Source organism: Plasmodium gallinaceum, assembly GCF_900005855.1.
Source record: "Plasmodium gallinaceum strain 8A genome assembly, contig: PGAL8A_v1_130, whole genome shotgun sequence".
Taxonomy (NCBI): Eukaryota; Apicomplexa; class Aconoidasida; order Haemosporida; family Plasmodiidae; genus Plasmodium; species Plasmodium gallinaceum.
The window spans coordinates 603,766-620,785 of NW_021628289.1; the positions used below are offsets into that span (position 1 = coordinate 603,766).

Genomic DNA, 17,020 nt, shown 5'->3' on the forward strand with positions numbered 1-17,020 from the left:
TAAAATTTTATATTTTTATTCTATTAATATGGAAATTTTATTTACTGTTCAGAATTAATAGTATTTTAAAATTAGCATTTTAAGGAAGAATTATTTTATTAAATTATCTTCTTTATTTTACTAAGTTAATAGATATAAGGTTGTTAAAATATTTATGAATTTTAGTAAATATTGATGATAGTTATTAAACTTAAAGTATTTTTTAATAAGAGAAACCATAAGGTTAAATAATTCAATATGTTTTTTTTTTTCTGAATATATATATTTTTAAAAAGAATTGTACAGGTAATTCTGTAAATTATAATAACATTAATTTTTAAATATGTATTAAATTTTTTTTCGTATATATGGAATAAAAGAATTTAAGCATATAGTATATAATTTTACATTTTGGTTTTTTCTTTTTAAAAGGACATTTTAAAGATTTATAAGATTTCATATTAGAAAAAAAAAAATAAAACATTTTGTTCTTCGTATTATATTTCATATATTAAAAATTTGTTTTGTTAAATAATTATAAAACTTTGAATATTACTATGTCAGAATAGCAATATTTAGTACATCAAATATGATCACCTATAATTTTATAGTTGACATACTTCAAAAATAAAATTGACGAACAAAAAATTTTTAACTCTAAATTTTCTTTTTTTTTTTTTTTTTTTTTTAATAAAACACTTTTTAGTTATTACACATATTTAAATATATCTAAACATTAAAATAAAAACTTTAGAAGATTTTTTTTATGTTTGAATATTTTTTTTTTTTAATGGTTTATCAAAAATAATTTATGTCAAAATAATAAAAATATAAAGAATAACTATGTAAAATAACCTTTATAAAAAAAAAAATTATATTTCTTTAAAAAAATATTTTAAATCATTATTTTTTATAATAATTTCAAAAAATATATTTTTTTCTTTTCTTTTTAGTCAAAAATGTGAACCTATTAGTTATATTTTCCCCTTAAAATCAAATATTTTTTTTTTTTTTTTTTAATTAAAATAAATATATATGAAAATATTTTGCAATCTTGTAATATTAGTATTTTTTTATTTTCTGAACAAAAGTATAGATTCATATAAGATAAGAGGAAAGTTAAAGAGTTATAAGAAAATATTATTCAATGTTTTTAGTGAGACAAATGAATCAAAAATAGATATAATAGAAAATGGCATCATCTTAAAAAATAAGAAAAGATATTCATTTAACCCTATTAAAAGGAATACTATAAAATATATTAAGAAAAAAATAAAGCTTAATGAGAAAAGGGAAAAATTAAAAAATAATAAATTCTTTAAAAGAAAAGATATACATAAATCTTTAATTGAAAATATTAAGAAGGAAAGTATAAATGAACAGATAAAGTCATTGGGAAGTGAGAACACAAATGAAGATTTGAGTAATCAAAACATCTTGCCTTTACCAGTAGATAAGTCATCGGAAACATACAATTGTTTAATATTATGTAAAGGAGTTCCATTTCATATAGATAATATTGATATTAAAAATTTTTTTAAACCTTACAAAATAATAGATAAATATATTATATACATTAGAGATAAAAAAGGTAACTTTTTTGGAGATGTATTTGTAAGATTTTTAAATAAAGAACAAAAATATTTAGCCTTAAAAAATAAAAATTATAAATTTTTATTGCATAGATATATACAATTATTTAATATTAATGAAGAGCATTATGAAGAATATTTTAATATAGGTTATAAAAATCCTCCTTCATATAAAAATTATGTTCCTATAAAAAATATAATTGTTTCTAATGATTATGATTCTAATGAAGATATTAGTACATCTTATTATAGTTGTAATAAAGATAGTGAGACAGAAGAATTAAGAGATAAAATTAATAAGAATGGCATTCTCTTAAAAGATATATATACTGGTAAGAAATTAAAAGGAAGAATTACGTCAGTGCATACATATGGTGTTTTTGTCGATTGTGATGTATATATAAAAAATAAAAATAACAAGTATATAAAAATTTTAGCATTATTACATAAAAATAAATTAACAATAAATGTTGGTTTACCTTTTGATCCATTATATGAACAAGAAGAAAAAGAATTAATTCTGCAAAAAAATATGAATATAATTGTGTATGTTGATAAAATTATTAAAAAAAATGAAGATTTCAACATTTTAGATAATAACAATAAAAATAATTTAATTTTTTTTAATTTAACCTTAGATTCATCTATAACAGAAGAAAAAATAGAATGGCTTCAAAAATTGAAGTCAAAAAGAGATTATATTAGCAAAATAATTAACAATAATCACGAATCAAAAAAAAATACTATAACGGAAATTTCTAATGAGTTACATATAAATTCTAACAATTATATGGGAAAACTACAAACAAAAGTGGGTGATTTGCAAGAAAATAGTGATAAGAATACAGGTGAAAATATGTATATAGATGAAGAAATGTTCACTGAAAAATTTAAAAATGAAGATGAACAACTATCCAAACCAACTGAAGTAAATAATGAAGAAGATGTAATAAATGGAAATTGTAAATTTGTAGGTTATGAGAAAAGCTATGCTAATAATGAAAATTTGAATATCAGAAAAAAAGAGGAATTAATGAAAGAAAAAAATAAAAAGTATATAAAGGGTTCTAAAAATAGGACAAGTAAAATATATTTAATGAGTAATTTAAATTATAAAGATAATTATATTGATAAGAAATCGAAAAAACAAAAGGAAATCATAACACAAAAAAGTTTAAATAGAGAAGGTAACGAAGTAAATAAACATACTGTGCATACAAAGAAAAACTATAAATCAACTGTAAAAAACATAAAAAAAAAAAAAAAAGAAAACTTAAATACAAGTTATGAAGAATATGAAAAATTTGATGATATATTTACACTTGATTTATTTAATGAAAAGGAAGAAAATTCAAAAAAAGGAATTGAGGAAGAAAATATTAATGAAACACATACAGACAAAAATACAAAAGATAAGGAAGGAATAATGAATAAAGAGTCAAAGAAAGAAATAGATGAAAAATATGTTGATGAAATGAGTAGTATTTTAAAGAATATTTACAGTAGTAATAAAGAAAAAAATGCTTCTGAAAATCATATAGTTTGTAGCTCAAAAAAAAAAGAAGCTGAAGAAAAAAAAAAGAAAATGATAAAGGCTTCCAAAAATTTAAACTATGAGTATAACAATAATAGTAGTTTTATGAATAAAAATGAAAATACAAATATAGGAAATTTTGAAGAAACATGCAATAGAGAAAAGTGGAAAAATGATATTAGGAGAGAAGAATCACTATTTTATTCTAAACTTTTTGGATCTAACTCTGATATTAATGATTTTTATTCAAATAATACAAAAAAAACTAGTACAAATGAAAAATGTAAGAAATTAAATGGTATTGAAGAACAAATAAACTTAAATGAAGATGAATTTAAATATGGAAATATAAATTGCAAAAATTCATCTTTAGAATGTGAAGAAAATTTAGAAAATAGAGAAAAAAAAGACAATGAGGAAAAAGAAAAAGGAATAGAAGTAAGAATGAAACATATGTTGAGTAATGAGGAATTGAATGAAAGCAAAGTTAATTTAAATTATGCTATAAACAACAATAACGATTTTCTTGATTTCTCCGATTTTTCTAAATTATCATTGGAAGAATTAAAAAAAGAAATTTACAAAAGAAATTATTTGTTACCTATAGAAATATCAACGGATAGCTTAAGAAATCGCTTGGTACAAATATGCATTTGCGAAAAAAACAATATTGATTTTGATAATTTTCCAATTATTAGGTATTATTTATTTGATTTCTATTTGCCAATCGAAGAGATTAAAACGCTAATATTATTGAACAGAAAATTTTTGAATAAAAAAAATATAGATAAAAAATTTTTAGACACATTAAAAATAAATGAATTAAAGTATTTGTTACATAAAGCTATGGAAAATTTTCGTTTGTGGGAACCAGATGATTCTATTAAAAGAAAAATTCTAAATTCTAATGAAGACTTATTACGAAAGCAAAATTTGAATAATGTTGATAATATAAATAAAAAAAATTTAATTATATTATGGAATGATTTTAAGGATTTTATGTTAAATTATGTTTACCGTTTTGATGCTAAATATGATCCTTATGATAACATTGGTAAAAGTGAAGAAAATTACAAAATCACTTCAGTCAATAATATAAATAATAGTGATATAAAAATGAATAATTATATAAAAAGGATAAAAAAAATGGATAAAGAAAATTTTTTTTTCAGTAGTGAAAAATCTTTCATTGAAAATTTAGAAAAACAAAAAAATAAAGAACAAAAAGATTCATTTGAAAATGCATTAACTATGTTAAATGAAACTGATGGAAAAGAAAATGAATTACCTGATAAAATTAATTTGAAAGAAGCAATGAAACTTTTAAATAATAGAACATTTCAAAAAAAAGTAAAAAGCTACCTTAACGATAAATCAAATGATAAAGAAAATCAAGACTACATAAAAAAAATTATTCGTTTTATTATAAAGCACAAGAATTATTTTAAAGAAAATTTAAATGAAGAAATTTTAAAAAAAAAATCCTATGAAGAACTAATTGTACATAACTGAAATTTTAAAAAAAAAATTTATCTTCCGAACATATTTATTTTTAATTATTTTTCCATATATATATAAATATATATATATTTTTTTTTTTTTTTTTTATATTTTAGGTTATGTTAGATCAATTACCAATTGAAGTTATAGAAGAATTGCTATGAATTTAATAAATATAATTAAATTTTTCTTTTTGTTTTTTAAATGTTGTATTCAAAGAATATATTTCACATAAGACTTTTTAACAAAGAAATTTTTAATATCTAATATTTTTTTTAAAAAATAAAAAATTAAAAAATAGAAATATTCATAATATTTTATTTTTAAGTTATATAAAAATACCATAAATGTTAATGAATATTACATTAATAAAAAAAAATAACTTTAAAAATTTAGATGAACAAAAATGCTTAAAAGTTTAAATAAATAAATGTATATATTTTTGTTTTTATTAAAGGGAAATTATCTTTCTTTATTAGTAAAAAATAGAGAGTATATATTATTCATATACTTCATAATATTTTCATTTATAGCCTTAAGTCTCTCATAATTTTTTTCCTGATGATCATTAAGTATTTTTTCATGTGATAAAATACTCTCCAATGATTTGAATTTTTTATAGAACCTCACGTTTGTATTATTATAAAATTTTTTAAGCGTTTTTAGCATATTAGTATTTATATTAGTAGTTTGTTGTGTACTTTCTTTATTAAATACTGCAGTCCATCTATGAGCTATTCCTATTAAATCATATATGATACTTTTAATTTTGAAATCTAGGAAGTGAGGAGTTAAATTATGATAATTCTCATGAAAGTATATTTTAATTGCTGGTTTAATAAATGGAGAAAATGATATCAAAACACCAAGGTAATATTTGATAAGGTGAGTGTGATTTTGAGTTTTAAGAAATGTAAGCATATGATTAACTAATCTTGGATTTACTCTTTTAAAATATGAGTTTGAAAGTAACAAAACAATGTCTGTTACATTTAAGTAGTTTTTCTCTTTTTTTTTTTTAAGTTCTAACTTAAATTGTTTGCATAATTTTGGATTTGTTAAAATAAATTCAGTCATGTTTAAAGTGTAAATATTAGGTAATATATTTATAATAGAATTTACGGTTTTGCTTTCATTATAAACCATGGGTCCTATATCTATACAACTTTTGTTTTTAGATTTACAATTAAAATCCATACTTGAAATTATTTGTTGATAATATTTTAATGTTCTTAAATTATTAAAACATAAATTTTTTAACATAATATCATTAGATAACATAGGTATATTTTTCACTAGACATTTCCCTGTAACTGATTCCAATTCGTGTGTGACTGGTACTGTACTAGGACTATCTTTTCCTAACATCTTTTTTATACGACTATTAGAAACATTAACAATTCTATTTAAAAAATATTTGTCTTGGTATTTATTAAACATTTCTAGTTCAGTTAAATTCTCACTATTTCCATATCTTTCATTTAATTTTTCGTTTATTATCCTAGAAGTATCTTCATACCTTTGTGTATCCTTTGTAGAATTATTTTTGCTTTTATTTTTTTTGAAAAATCCTAAGAATCCCTTCTTATTTTGAATGGTATCTGAATTTTCCATAAAATAATTATTTGTATTTCCTAGTTGATCATTATAATCATAACGTTTATGAAAATTTTTTTCTGCATTGAAATCAAAGGGAGGAATTGTAGGTGGTCTTTCTTCTCTAGAATTATGCCCTACATTATTTTCACTCGATAATATATTATCATGATTTATACTATCATCATTTTCAACAGGTGTATCATATTTAGATCTAACTAATACAGGAGATTTATCTGCAGATGAATTCCTTCTTGATAAGTGAAGTATTGCCTCATCATATATATTATTATTAGAAGTATGTGGCGTTCTAAATACTTCATCGTATGTATTCTCATTATTATGTCCTGAATATGATAATGGTTCATCATATATACTTTCATTATTACGTCTTGAATAGGATACTGGTTTATTATATATACTTTCATTTTTATGACGTAAATAGGATTCTGGATCATCATATATATGTTCAGTATATTTTGAATAATTTCCATGATCTTTATTTTTATCTCCATATAAAGGTGTATTATATGAATTTCTTGATTTATATGCATCAAATGGTTCCTTTTCAACACTTAAATGTGGATAACCGGTTTTAACTTTTTCTGATTCCGTGTTAAAATTTTCATATACATTTGATTTATCTAATTGAATATTATCATATATGGATTCGTTAGAGATCGAGGATTTACTGAAAATGTTATCCTTTTCGTAGTAAGAATCTGTACCTGAATTAAAATCGTCTATAGTAAGTCCTAAAGCATTATGAAAGTCTTCAAAAGATTTACCTAAGTACAAACGAGGATTTTTAACATTAGGTTTATTTTTATCGTTTGCATATGCTTCATCATATATATCAGAGTCATCATCAGTATATTCCTGTAATATATTTCTTTTATTTCGTTGATAAGAATTTTCATCATATCCGGTGTCATTTACTCCTTCATAAAAGGAAAGTGAATCTTTATCAATATCATTACTCAAAGACTCAATATTTTCATCTTTTATTATGTCTCTTCTATTTAATAAGTGATCTCTATTTTGAGAGTGTTCCCCTATAGAATTATTTTCATCTAAATATACACGAGAGTTAGGTGAATTATTATAATTTTCAAAAAATTTTGCAATTTGCTTTACTTTTACTTTATCCTTTATTTGCCCACATACATATGTAGAGTTCCATAGTAAAAAAAAAAAAATAAATGGAACATATAAAAAAAAGTTGTAATTTTCTTTCATATTGAAAGAAAAATAAGTGTAAACTAATAAAAAACGATTTTTATTTAAAGATAAGTTGTATAAAAATAACTTAAGTTTAATGATTCAATATACTTTTTTAAAAGATAGAATAATTTATTCACTTTGTTTTTATTTTAATTCTTATTTTGTTTTTTTCATTATTTTCTTTTTGGTTACTCGTCTTTTGGGTTGTTTTCTGTTATTTTTTATTTTTTTTTTTTTAGCTATTTATTTTTTCTATATTTTTTTTTTTAGCTATTTATTTTTTCTATATTTTTTTTTTAGCTATTTATTTTTTCTATATTTTTTTTTTAGCTATTTATTTTTTCTTTTTTTTTTTTTTAATTTTTTATGTTTTTATTTTTTTAGCTATTTTCTTAGCAACATCCATCTATTTAAGATCTTATGGAATTGTGTATATATATATATTTTTCTATAAAATTTATATGGGGGTATTTGTTTAAAATCTGTATGATAAAATAATTCCTATATCATTTAAAATTGATTTAGATTAATATAAATAAAATGCATATTTTGTTATATTTTCTCTTCTTGTATAATAAAAATTTAATTTTACATTTTTTTGTATTTATTTTCTTATAATTTTTTTTATTGAGTACCTAATTTAGTGTGTCAAATTATAAATTGAATGATGTTTTTTTTCTTTCCCTTCTTTTACTTAAGGTTACTCTAAATTATTATTAGGTTAAAATTTTTTCTTTTTATATAGATAATATATCTAATCTTTTATTTGTTAAAAGATATTTCTTTTATTCTATTAAAATTTTAATTAAGGAAAACATTATCATATTTTCATCTGTTTTTATATTTAGAAACTCGTAGAACATTAATTATATATTGTTTTCTTAACATTAAAAAAATTTACAAAATAAAATTTAATTAAAAAAAAGTAAAATGTCTTCCATATTACAATCTTTTCAGAAAAAAAATTATAACATTTTATAACATGAATGAAACCTTTTTTGCACCGTGACTTAACGGGCTTATGATAATTAATCAAAAAAGATAAAAATAATATATTTTTCAAAAATGATACATTAGTAATAAAATTATTTTGGTTTACAATATAACACATTCTAATTTTGAAAAAATAATTGGTAATAGATTTTCTATTTTTCATATTTTTAATTTCTTTAATTTTTTTTAATGATAATTATAGATGTATAATCTATGATGAATATTATGGACCTTTTTTGGACTTTAAGTAAAATAAAATAGAATATAGCTAAATATTATGAGCAAAATAAATATGAAGAAAAGTGTGCACAAATAAATTCACTAGATTAAATATACTAAATTTATTTCACTAAATTAAATACTTTAAATTAAGATCACTAAATTTAATACATTAAATTGGGTTCACTAAATTAAATTCATTAGGTTGTTCTAAATTTTAAATACACCAGATTGGTTACATTAAATTAATTTCACTAAATTGAGCACACTATCATACGTACATTGTAATATGTACACTGAAAATGTTTTTAAATAAATAAGAGAAAACTACTATTTTTTTTTTTTTAATCTTTTTTTAACATTAGGAAAAATTTTTTCTATCTTTTATGAGGAGATACGTTATTGAATAAAAGATAATTTTTTTTATAAAAGCTTTAATAAAAATATATGAGAAATTTTATTAAATTATATGAATTAGTTCCAATGAATTATCATGTTAATAATTTTTAAAATATTAATACATTTTATTTAAAAAGATTTTAGAATTTATAAAGAAATTCTTTATTTTATCTTATATAGTTAATTAACAGAAGAAATTATAAATTTTTATAAAATAATAGTAAATTATAAATAAAATAATTAGTTAGCTATTCATGCTTACATCTTATAAAATATGTCAAATAGCTAGTTTAAAAAAAAAAAAAAAAAAACAATGGTTAAATTTATGTATTCATAAAAAAAATTATTTTACCTATTTTATTTTTAAAAACATATATATATTTATCTTTTTTTTTTGAAATTAAAGAGATTTTAATTTTTATTTATAAGAATTTTTTGAAAATCTTTTAAATGATTCTAATAGGAAATTATTTACGTTTGTAAAAGATTTTTTCTTATTTAATCAAATATTTTTGTTGAATGAGCATTTAATCTTTATTAAAAATATAAAAAATTTTACTAAATTAATTTAAACATCGAATAGTGTACTAAGAATAAATTTAATATTAAATAAAAATATTTTATTTAAAATATTTTAAAGTCATATGAAATAAGCTAATTATTTCATGTTACATAATATAACTAAATTACATCTTATACATAAAAAGTATTTTTTGGGATAAATAAAATTAATAGAGACTTAAATGCATGCTCTTTATTAATTTGATTATTCAATACTCTCTAAAAGTCATTAAAGAGACAATTCATAAAACAGTAATATAATATTAAAAATTATGTAATAAGTATAATGTATAATTTTATATAAAATAAAAATATTAGATATAACTTTATATATTCTTTATTTATTTTATTTTTCAATATAATACAATAGTATAGAGTGTTCAATTAATAAAGATATGTGTAAATATAAAACTCAATATCATGCTGCATATAAGTGCTTTAATCATTAGTGCATTATGATAAAAAAAAGAACATTTTGTTTAGAAAAAATTCAAGTAACAAAATACATACATATTGTATAAAAAGAAGAATATGTAATCTTCATTTAAAAAAATAAATTATATGAAAAATAAAGACCAACGAAAACATGACAAAAATAAATTATGAAATGTTTATATTGAGAATTTAATATTAAAAGAGATTGCACGCTAAGAAAAAGGTCGTACATTATATACTTACCATATTTTGAAAAATGTAGTAGTCTCTTTCAAAACATACATTTAAATCCTACTTTATTTTTATTTATTATTTCTTTGTAATAAGGAAATTTTTGTAATTTCAATTTTTATATTTTTATTCTTAATATTTTTCTTAAACTATATTCTAATTAGAGATTTTGAGAACATTCATTTTTAAACAAATGTAAGTAAAATGTAAAATTTACATTTAATTTAAAAAAATAAAACTTAAATAATATTTTAAACAAAAATAAAAATTTAATATAATTATTAACAAAAAAAATTAGTATTTAAAATTCTAATTTAATATTAATACATACACGACCTGGCATGTTTAGTATTTTTTAAATGTATTGTGTTTGCACATATAATTTAGGGAATGATAAAATACCATTTTATTCTAAAAATTAATGAGTTAATATAAAGTTTTATTAGCTGTATCTATGAATATAAATGGTTTTTAAAATTCTCATATTTTTCCTTTAATGTAACAATACTTTTTAATTATTCATATGCTTTTTGTGAATTAAAATTTTTTTTTTTTATTTTGATAAAGTAAGGTTCATAATACTTATAAAAAATTTAAGTATATGTTTATTATAAATATTTATTTTTAATTTGATAAATTATCACATTTTTATGAAATTTTAATATGGATACTAATTGTTTTCATTCAAATAATATTTATTATGTAATTAATAAAATTTATTCATTCCACTCTTATGAAACTTCATATATCTTTTATCATCATATTAAGTTAGTATTAGCATATAAACTTAAAAATACATGAAATGAAAATATAGCATAACAAAAACTATAGCAGCAGCTTATTAATTGCATGCCCAAAAACTTTAGTTTTGAATAAACATATTAATAAAGAGCATGTAAAGTGGTCTCAGTTAATTTTATTTATCAAAAAAAAATACTTTTTATAAGTAATAAGTAATTCTGTTATTAAATTAAATAACATGAAATTATTAGATTATTTCATGTAACTTTACAATTATGTTAAAAGAATATTTTAATATTTTATTTTTTCTTAGTATACCAATTAATTTATAAAAAGTTAAAAGGCTTGAAAAAAATTTTGATTATATTTATTAAGGCCAAAGTATTCAATATATGGAAACTTTTTATTATATGTTAAATGATATTCTTTTATTAAAAAATAATTTTCCAGAAAAATTATCTATAATATTTTTAAAAATATTCATAAATCTATAAAACTAAAACACCTTTTATCTCAAAATAAATTAAAATAAGATTAACTAAAGTATTAGCACAAATAAGAAAAAATAATGTTTTTTTTTAATGAATGCACTTATCTAATATTTGTTTTTTTAAAACTCAATTCATATATTTTATAAAATAGCCAGCGTGCATACATAACATTTTATTTTACTAATATTTCCACTTTTATTTTATAAAAGGTTAGTGGAATCCTTTGTTAATTAGGAACTTAAAAATAATTCCTTAAAATTTTGACAAAATAAAAGGGTCTCATTTTTTTTTAACTTTTTCTACCCTTTTTTCATTATAATCAATATATTTATATTTATTATGTCTCTTTCAACTTCTCTTTTTATTTTTACTTTCGCAATTACTTTTTCATAATAATCATGTTTTCATTTTTCTTTTTTTTTTTATTATTTTTCACCTTCCTATTTATCACTTTTCATATATCTTATGTCCTTTATTGTGTTAAAGGTATTTCTAAATTTTTCCATTAATGAATAACAGAAAAATTAATTATATTGATATATATTGTTCTTCATATGTTATCTCATGAAAAGTAAATAAAATGCACGTAAATATAAGATTGTTGCATAAAAACGATTTTATAATAAATTACAATAAAGAATAATGAAAAGTGATTAGTAATACACTATTTTTATATCAGAAACATGAAGGAATACATAAACTTAATAATATGATTTTATAAAAGAAAATAGTATTTTGATTAAATTTTAATATAAAACAAATTATAAATAATTAAATTAAAAAGAAAAACGTAAAATAAATACGAAAATTAAAATGGAATAATAATTTACCTCTCATTTGAATTAACATATTTTTAAAAAAAAATTATATATAAAATAAAAATAAATAAGTATATTCACGTTTTTTAACAAAAATAATATGAAATTTAAAAATTAGTGAAATATATATAAAATGTGGTTGAGTTTCATATTATTAATAGTATATACAACGATACATCCTCTAAAAAATTGTGATAACACACATATTATTATATAATATAAATTAATTTAATAAGAATATTTTTAAAAAATTTTTTATGTTATTTTAATTTATAAAAAATGCAGATATAATTTTTTTTTACACATTCATTTAGGTATCATGTAGATTAAAATATTCATATTTTAAAAAATTTTCAAATGAAAAATTTTCATAAAAATATAAAAATTGCTCATCAAATAGAATTTTATTTAATTAAAAAAATAAATAAGTATATATTATATATATATATATAATATAACTAAAATTTGAAAATATTAAATTACAACATGTAATGTGTAAATATTCATACACAACATGCATTTAAGATGATTAAAAATGTATATGAAATTTTACGTATTTTATTTTTTTATTATAATACGTTATTTTAAATTAAATTTTGAATACGCTTCTAGCATTAATGAATTAAATTTTTAAGCATATATAATTATAGATTTTTTATGCTTTATTTTATTATTATTTTTATGTAAATAAAAAAAAAAATTTATGTGTAAAAAAAAAAAAAAAAAAAAAAAAAAATCATATTAATATAATAAATTAAAAAAAAATTAAAAATTCATAAAAAAAAGGATAAAAAAACAATGCTTTTTTTGTTTTTTATTATTATAATAAAAGTGTTTAACAAAATTATATATTATTTTTCATTAGAACGGCATATACATATAAATTTTTATTAAAATAATTATAAACAAAATCCTGAAATATTTCTTTATGGTCAAATGTAAATATTATTTTATTTGTTTTTTTTTTTTTTTTTTTTTTTAATAATTGTAACATATGTACATAAAAAATAAAATAAAAAGTATCAAATATTATAATTTATATATATATATATATATATATATATATATATATATATATATATATATATTAAAATAACTTTAATTACATATAATTTTTGTATTGATAAATTACAGTTATTTTTTACAACTATCAGACATCCAGTTAGTTTCTTCAGCATCATTAAAAAATTCATTTCTACTTTGACCTTTCTTAAAACTATTACTTGTATTACTTCTATTAAAATTATTTTTATTATTTGAGTTATAATTAATATACTCATTATTTGCACTAAAATTATTAAAATTTGCGTTTCCATTATTAGTATTATTAATTTCTTCATTAGTATTCATATTATTATTTTTCAAATTAGAATTGTTATTAGAAAAAAACAAATTGCTATTTGACCTTGAAACAGTTGAAGAAATACTGGAGATCCAACCACTTGCATTTTGTGTAACATCTTTTATTTTATTTTGACTTTTAGTCCACCATGGACTATCACTAACATTTTCTGCAATTCTTTTTGTTTTTTCAGTAAACCAATTACCACTACTAATCAGTGTACCTTTTGTTGTTTCAATAATTTCATTTGTGTTTATATTATTTATTGTATTTGTTGTTATATTTGATGCTTTATTAAATAAAGTAGAAAAAGTAGAACTGACATTTTCTATGATATCCGATGTATTTATAGATGGAATGTAGTTATTTTGTTCATTAATATTATAGTTTTTATTATTTTCATTGTAATTTATATTTTCATTTATTCCATAATTAATAATATCCTTTCCTTCATCTAATGATAAAGGTGATGGAGGTTCAGAATTATGAACAATTGATCTAAGAATTTTTCTGTAATGCTCGGCTGCTTTCGTTCGATATTTTTTTTCTGGAATAAAATCACTAATTCCATAATTTTCTAAATAAGTTTGGAATTTTTTATTACCACCTTTATCCATATATTTTAATTGTTCATCACTAAATATATCCATTTTTATGCTTCTTACTATACTTATGTGTACACCCATACTTCTGTGGACACCTGAACAGTTAATACACAAAAATATTCCATGATTTACTGATACCCAATCAGGATTAGAAATTCTACAATCAAAACATTTGTTATTACTTTCATCCTCTCTCTTTAACTTATTAAATAATTCTATAGCATTTGGATTCATTTCAAAAAAGTTAAAATTTTAATATGGATACTAAATATTAAGAAGTATTTTACAAAAAAAATTATAAAAGGAAAAAAAATTTAAATCAAATTTATTCAAATAAAAAAATATATTGAATTATTTAAATAGTTATAAAAAGTATTTATTTATAAAAAAAAAAAAAAAAAAAAAAAAAAAAAAAAAAATTATAAAAAATATAAACTTAAATAAAAAATAACATAAAATATAATAAAAACTAGAATATGGAAATAATAAAATTAAATGCACTGTATCATGGAATAATCAATTAAAATCTTTTAAATGGCAAAACAAAAAGAAAAAAATTCATTCAATAAGGATTTTTTTTACATAAAGAAAATGGAAGTGTTTACATATGTTAAATATAAAAATATATATTAAGGATTATAAATTTTTTTTTTCAATATGGAATATTATTTTATATAAATCATTATACATTTAAACAATAATAAATTAATTTACATATATTAATAAATATTTTTTAATTAATATATTTTTTTTTTTGAAGTATAATAAAAATTTGTATTTAAAATTTATTTTTATTTTTTATTTATTTTTAATGAAATGAAAATGGAAAAATGATATGAATATATAAAAAAATATAAGGAAAAAGAAATAAATTGATTCTTTATATATGCATATTAATTAGCATTAAAAAAATAAAGTCAAAGATAAAAAAATTATGAATTATAGAGTGTAAATAAAATATTAGTTACAAACAATAAATAGTATTATGATTATTAAATGAAAATTAACATGCATTTAATTCTATTAGAAAATTTATATGGCAAATATTGTTTTTTCTTAAAAAAAAGAGAAAAAAAAGAATATATATTTTATTCCTTTTTATAAAAAAGAAAATTTGGAGAAAAAATATATTCAAAGATCATATTAACTGAATAACACTACATATAAACATATATATGTGTATACCTTTATGTGTTAATATATGTGTAAATTTTTTTTATTATATTGATATATGTTTATTTTATAGATAAATGTAATCTCATACTAATGTGTTTTTATACATAAACTTATGAATTTTAGAAATGACATTAAAAAAGAAAAATTGGGATATATCTCTATAGTTCCATAATATTTATAATATAATCATTATTTTACTTATATTATTGAAGAATTTTTTTCTTAATATTTACATTTAAATTTTATATAACTCTTTTTTACCTGTCTGTGTGCACATAAATTAGGTCTTATATATTATTACGCGTGAATGCTTTTATTTTTCCATTATTTTCTTTACTAAACTATTTTGCATGGAAAATTAAGGTAAACATAAATAAATAACGAATATATTTGTTTAAGTAATTTCATGGAAATTTCCATAAAATAGTTGTTTATTATTAATTTATTCGTTTTTTATATTACACTATTTATCCTTTAAAACATATATTTTCAATTAAAAGCAATAAAAACACATAAATAATTTTATTTTATAAAGTATTAATAATATTATCTTTGTTTTTTAATATATTCCATTATTTTTTTGTTTTTTCTTTTTGGCTTTTTTCAATGTGTGCGAAATTTCCAAGATAAAATATGAGGAAAATAAAAAATATTATGTGCATGTATTTTTAACACATAATTTTTTTTTTTTTTTTTTTGGTTGTAAAAATTAAGTTATGCCAAAACAAAGAGGTTTTCGTCCCCAAGGGCTAATAGCCCCTATACAAAGAATTAAATATAATGGGTAAAATATTTATTCTATAACTTTTTATATTCTTATTTTATTTTAAATTATGCTATTTATTTTATATTTTAATTTTTTTTTTTTTTTCTTATAATAATCAAGATTACCCTTTTAAATTATATAATTTTTATTTTAATAAACAGGCCAACATTATTAGACAAAATAAATAGAGAAACAAGACCAACATGGGATGATTTAAAAGATAGAATTAAAAATCAAGAAGGAAATAAAATGTTAGAAGAATATGAAAACGCGAAATACATAGAAGAGCTCAATAAAAATAGAGAGGAAAAAATAAAAGAACAAGAAAAAAGGTATATTAAAAAATTGAAAAAAGAATATAAAAAAAAATATAAGAAAAAGAGTGATGATAATAGCACAGATAGTTCTGATGATGATATATCAAAAAAAAGGAAAAGAAAAAGAAAAAAGAAAAAAAAAAAAGATAGATATTCTCATTCTCTTAGTAGTGATACGACTTCCAATTATTCAGATAAAAAAAAACACAAAAAACAAAAAAAAAACGTAAGTTTTTTTTTTCTTTTTTATAATATAAAGAATTCTCTAATATTAATAAAAATTTACATTCATATTTATTATATATATATATATTTTTTTTTTAATTTACTTTTACAGGATGATATAAACCCTTTTAAATTATCAAACTTTTTTAAAATGAAATAAAAGAGGTACGTTTTTTACATTATTTAATTAAAAAAAAAAAAAAAAATTACTTTAATAAAAATTTGTTTTTAATGTTTTTAAATGAATAAAAAACTAATTTTTTTGCATCAAATTAT

At 18.4% G+C, this 17,020-nt stretch overlaps 4 protein-coding genes across 4 annotated transcripts; 2 read left to right on the plus strand and 2 right to left on the minus strand.

Moving 5' to 3' along the window:
- Positions 1 to 1,014: 1,014 nt before the first annotated feature.
- On the plus strand, positions 1,015 to 4,769 carry PGAL8A_00465100 (conserved Plasmodium protein, unknown function; the record flags this gene model as incomplete). The annotated part of the gene is made up of 2 exons (XM_028673418.1): positions 1,015 to 4,605; positions 4,722 to 4,769. The coding sequence occupies 2 exons, from the start codon at positions 1,015 to 1,017 to the stop codon at positions 4,767 to 4,769; spliced, it is 3,639 nt and encodes a 1,212-aa protein (XP_028529873.1).
- A 298-nt stretch (positions 4,770 to 5,067) lies between these two features.
- PGAL8A_00465200 (conserved Plasmodium protein, unknown function) lies at positions 5,068 to 7,440 on the minus strand (the record flags this gene model as incomplete). Its single annotated transcript, XM_028673419.1, has 1 exon — positions 5,068 to 7,440. The coding sequence occupies one exon, from the start codon at positions 7,438 to 7,440 to the stop codon at positions 5,068 to 5,070; it is 2,373 nt and encodes a 790-aa protein (XP_028529874.1).
- A 6,007-nt stretch (positions 7,441 to 13,447) lies between these two features.
- On the minus strand, positions 13,448 to 14,494 carry ARFGAP (ADP-ribosylation factor GTPase-activating protein, putative; the record flags this gene model as incomplete). The annotated part of the gene is made up of 1 exon (XM_028673420.1): positions 13,448 to 14,494. One exon carries the CDS (start codon positions 14,492 to 14,494, stop codon positions 13,448 to 13,450), a length of 1,047 nt encoding a protein of 348 aa, XP_028529875.1.
- Positions 14,495 to 16,152: 1,658 nt separating this feature from the next.
- Positions 16,153 to 16,904, plus strand: PGAL8A_00465400 (conserved Plasmodium protein, unknown function; the record flags this gene model as incomplete). The annotated part of the gene is made up of 3 exons (XM_028673423.1): positions 16,153 to 16,220; positions 16,364 to 16,745; positions 16,857 to 16,904. The coding sequence occupies 3 exons, from the start codon at positions 16,153 to 16,155 to the stop codon at positions 16,902 to 16,904; spliced, it is 498 nt and encodes a 165-aa protein (XP_028529876.1).
- Between the last annotated feature and the right edge of the window lie 116 nt (positions 16,905 to 17,020).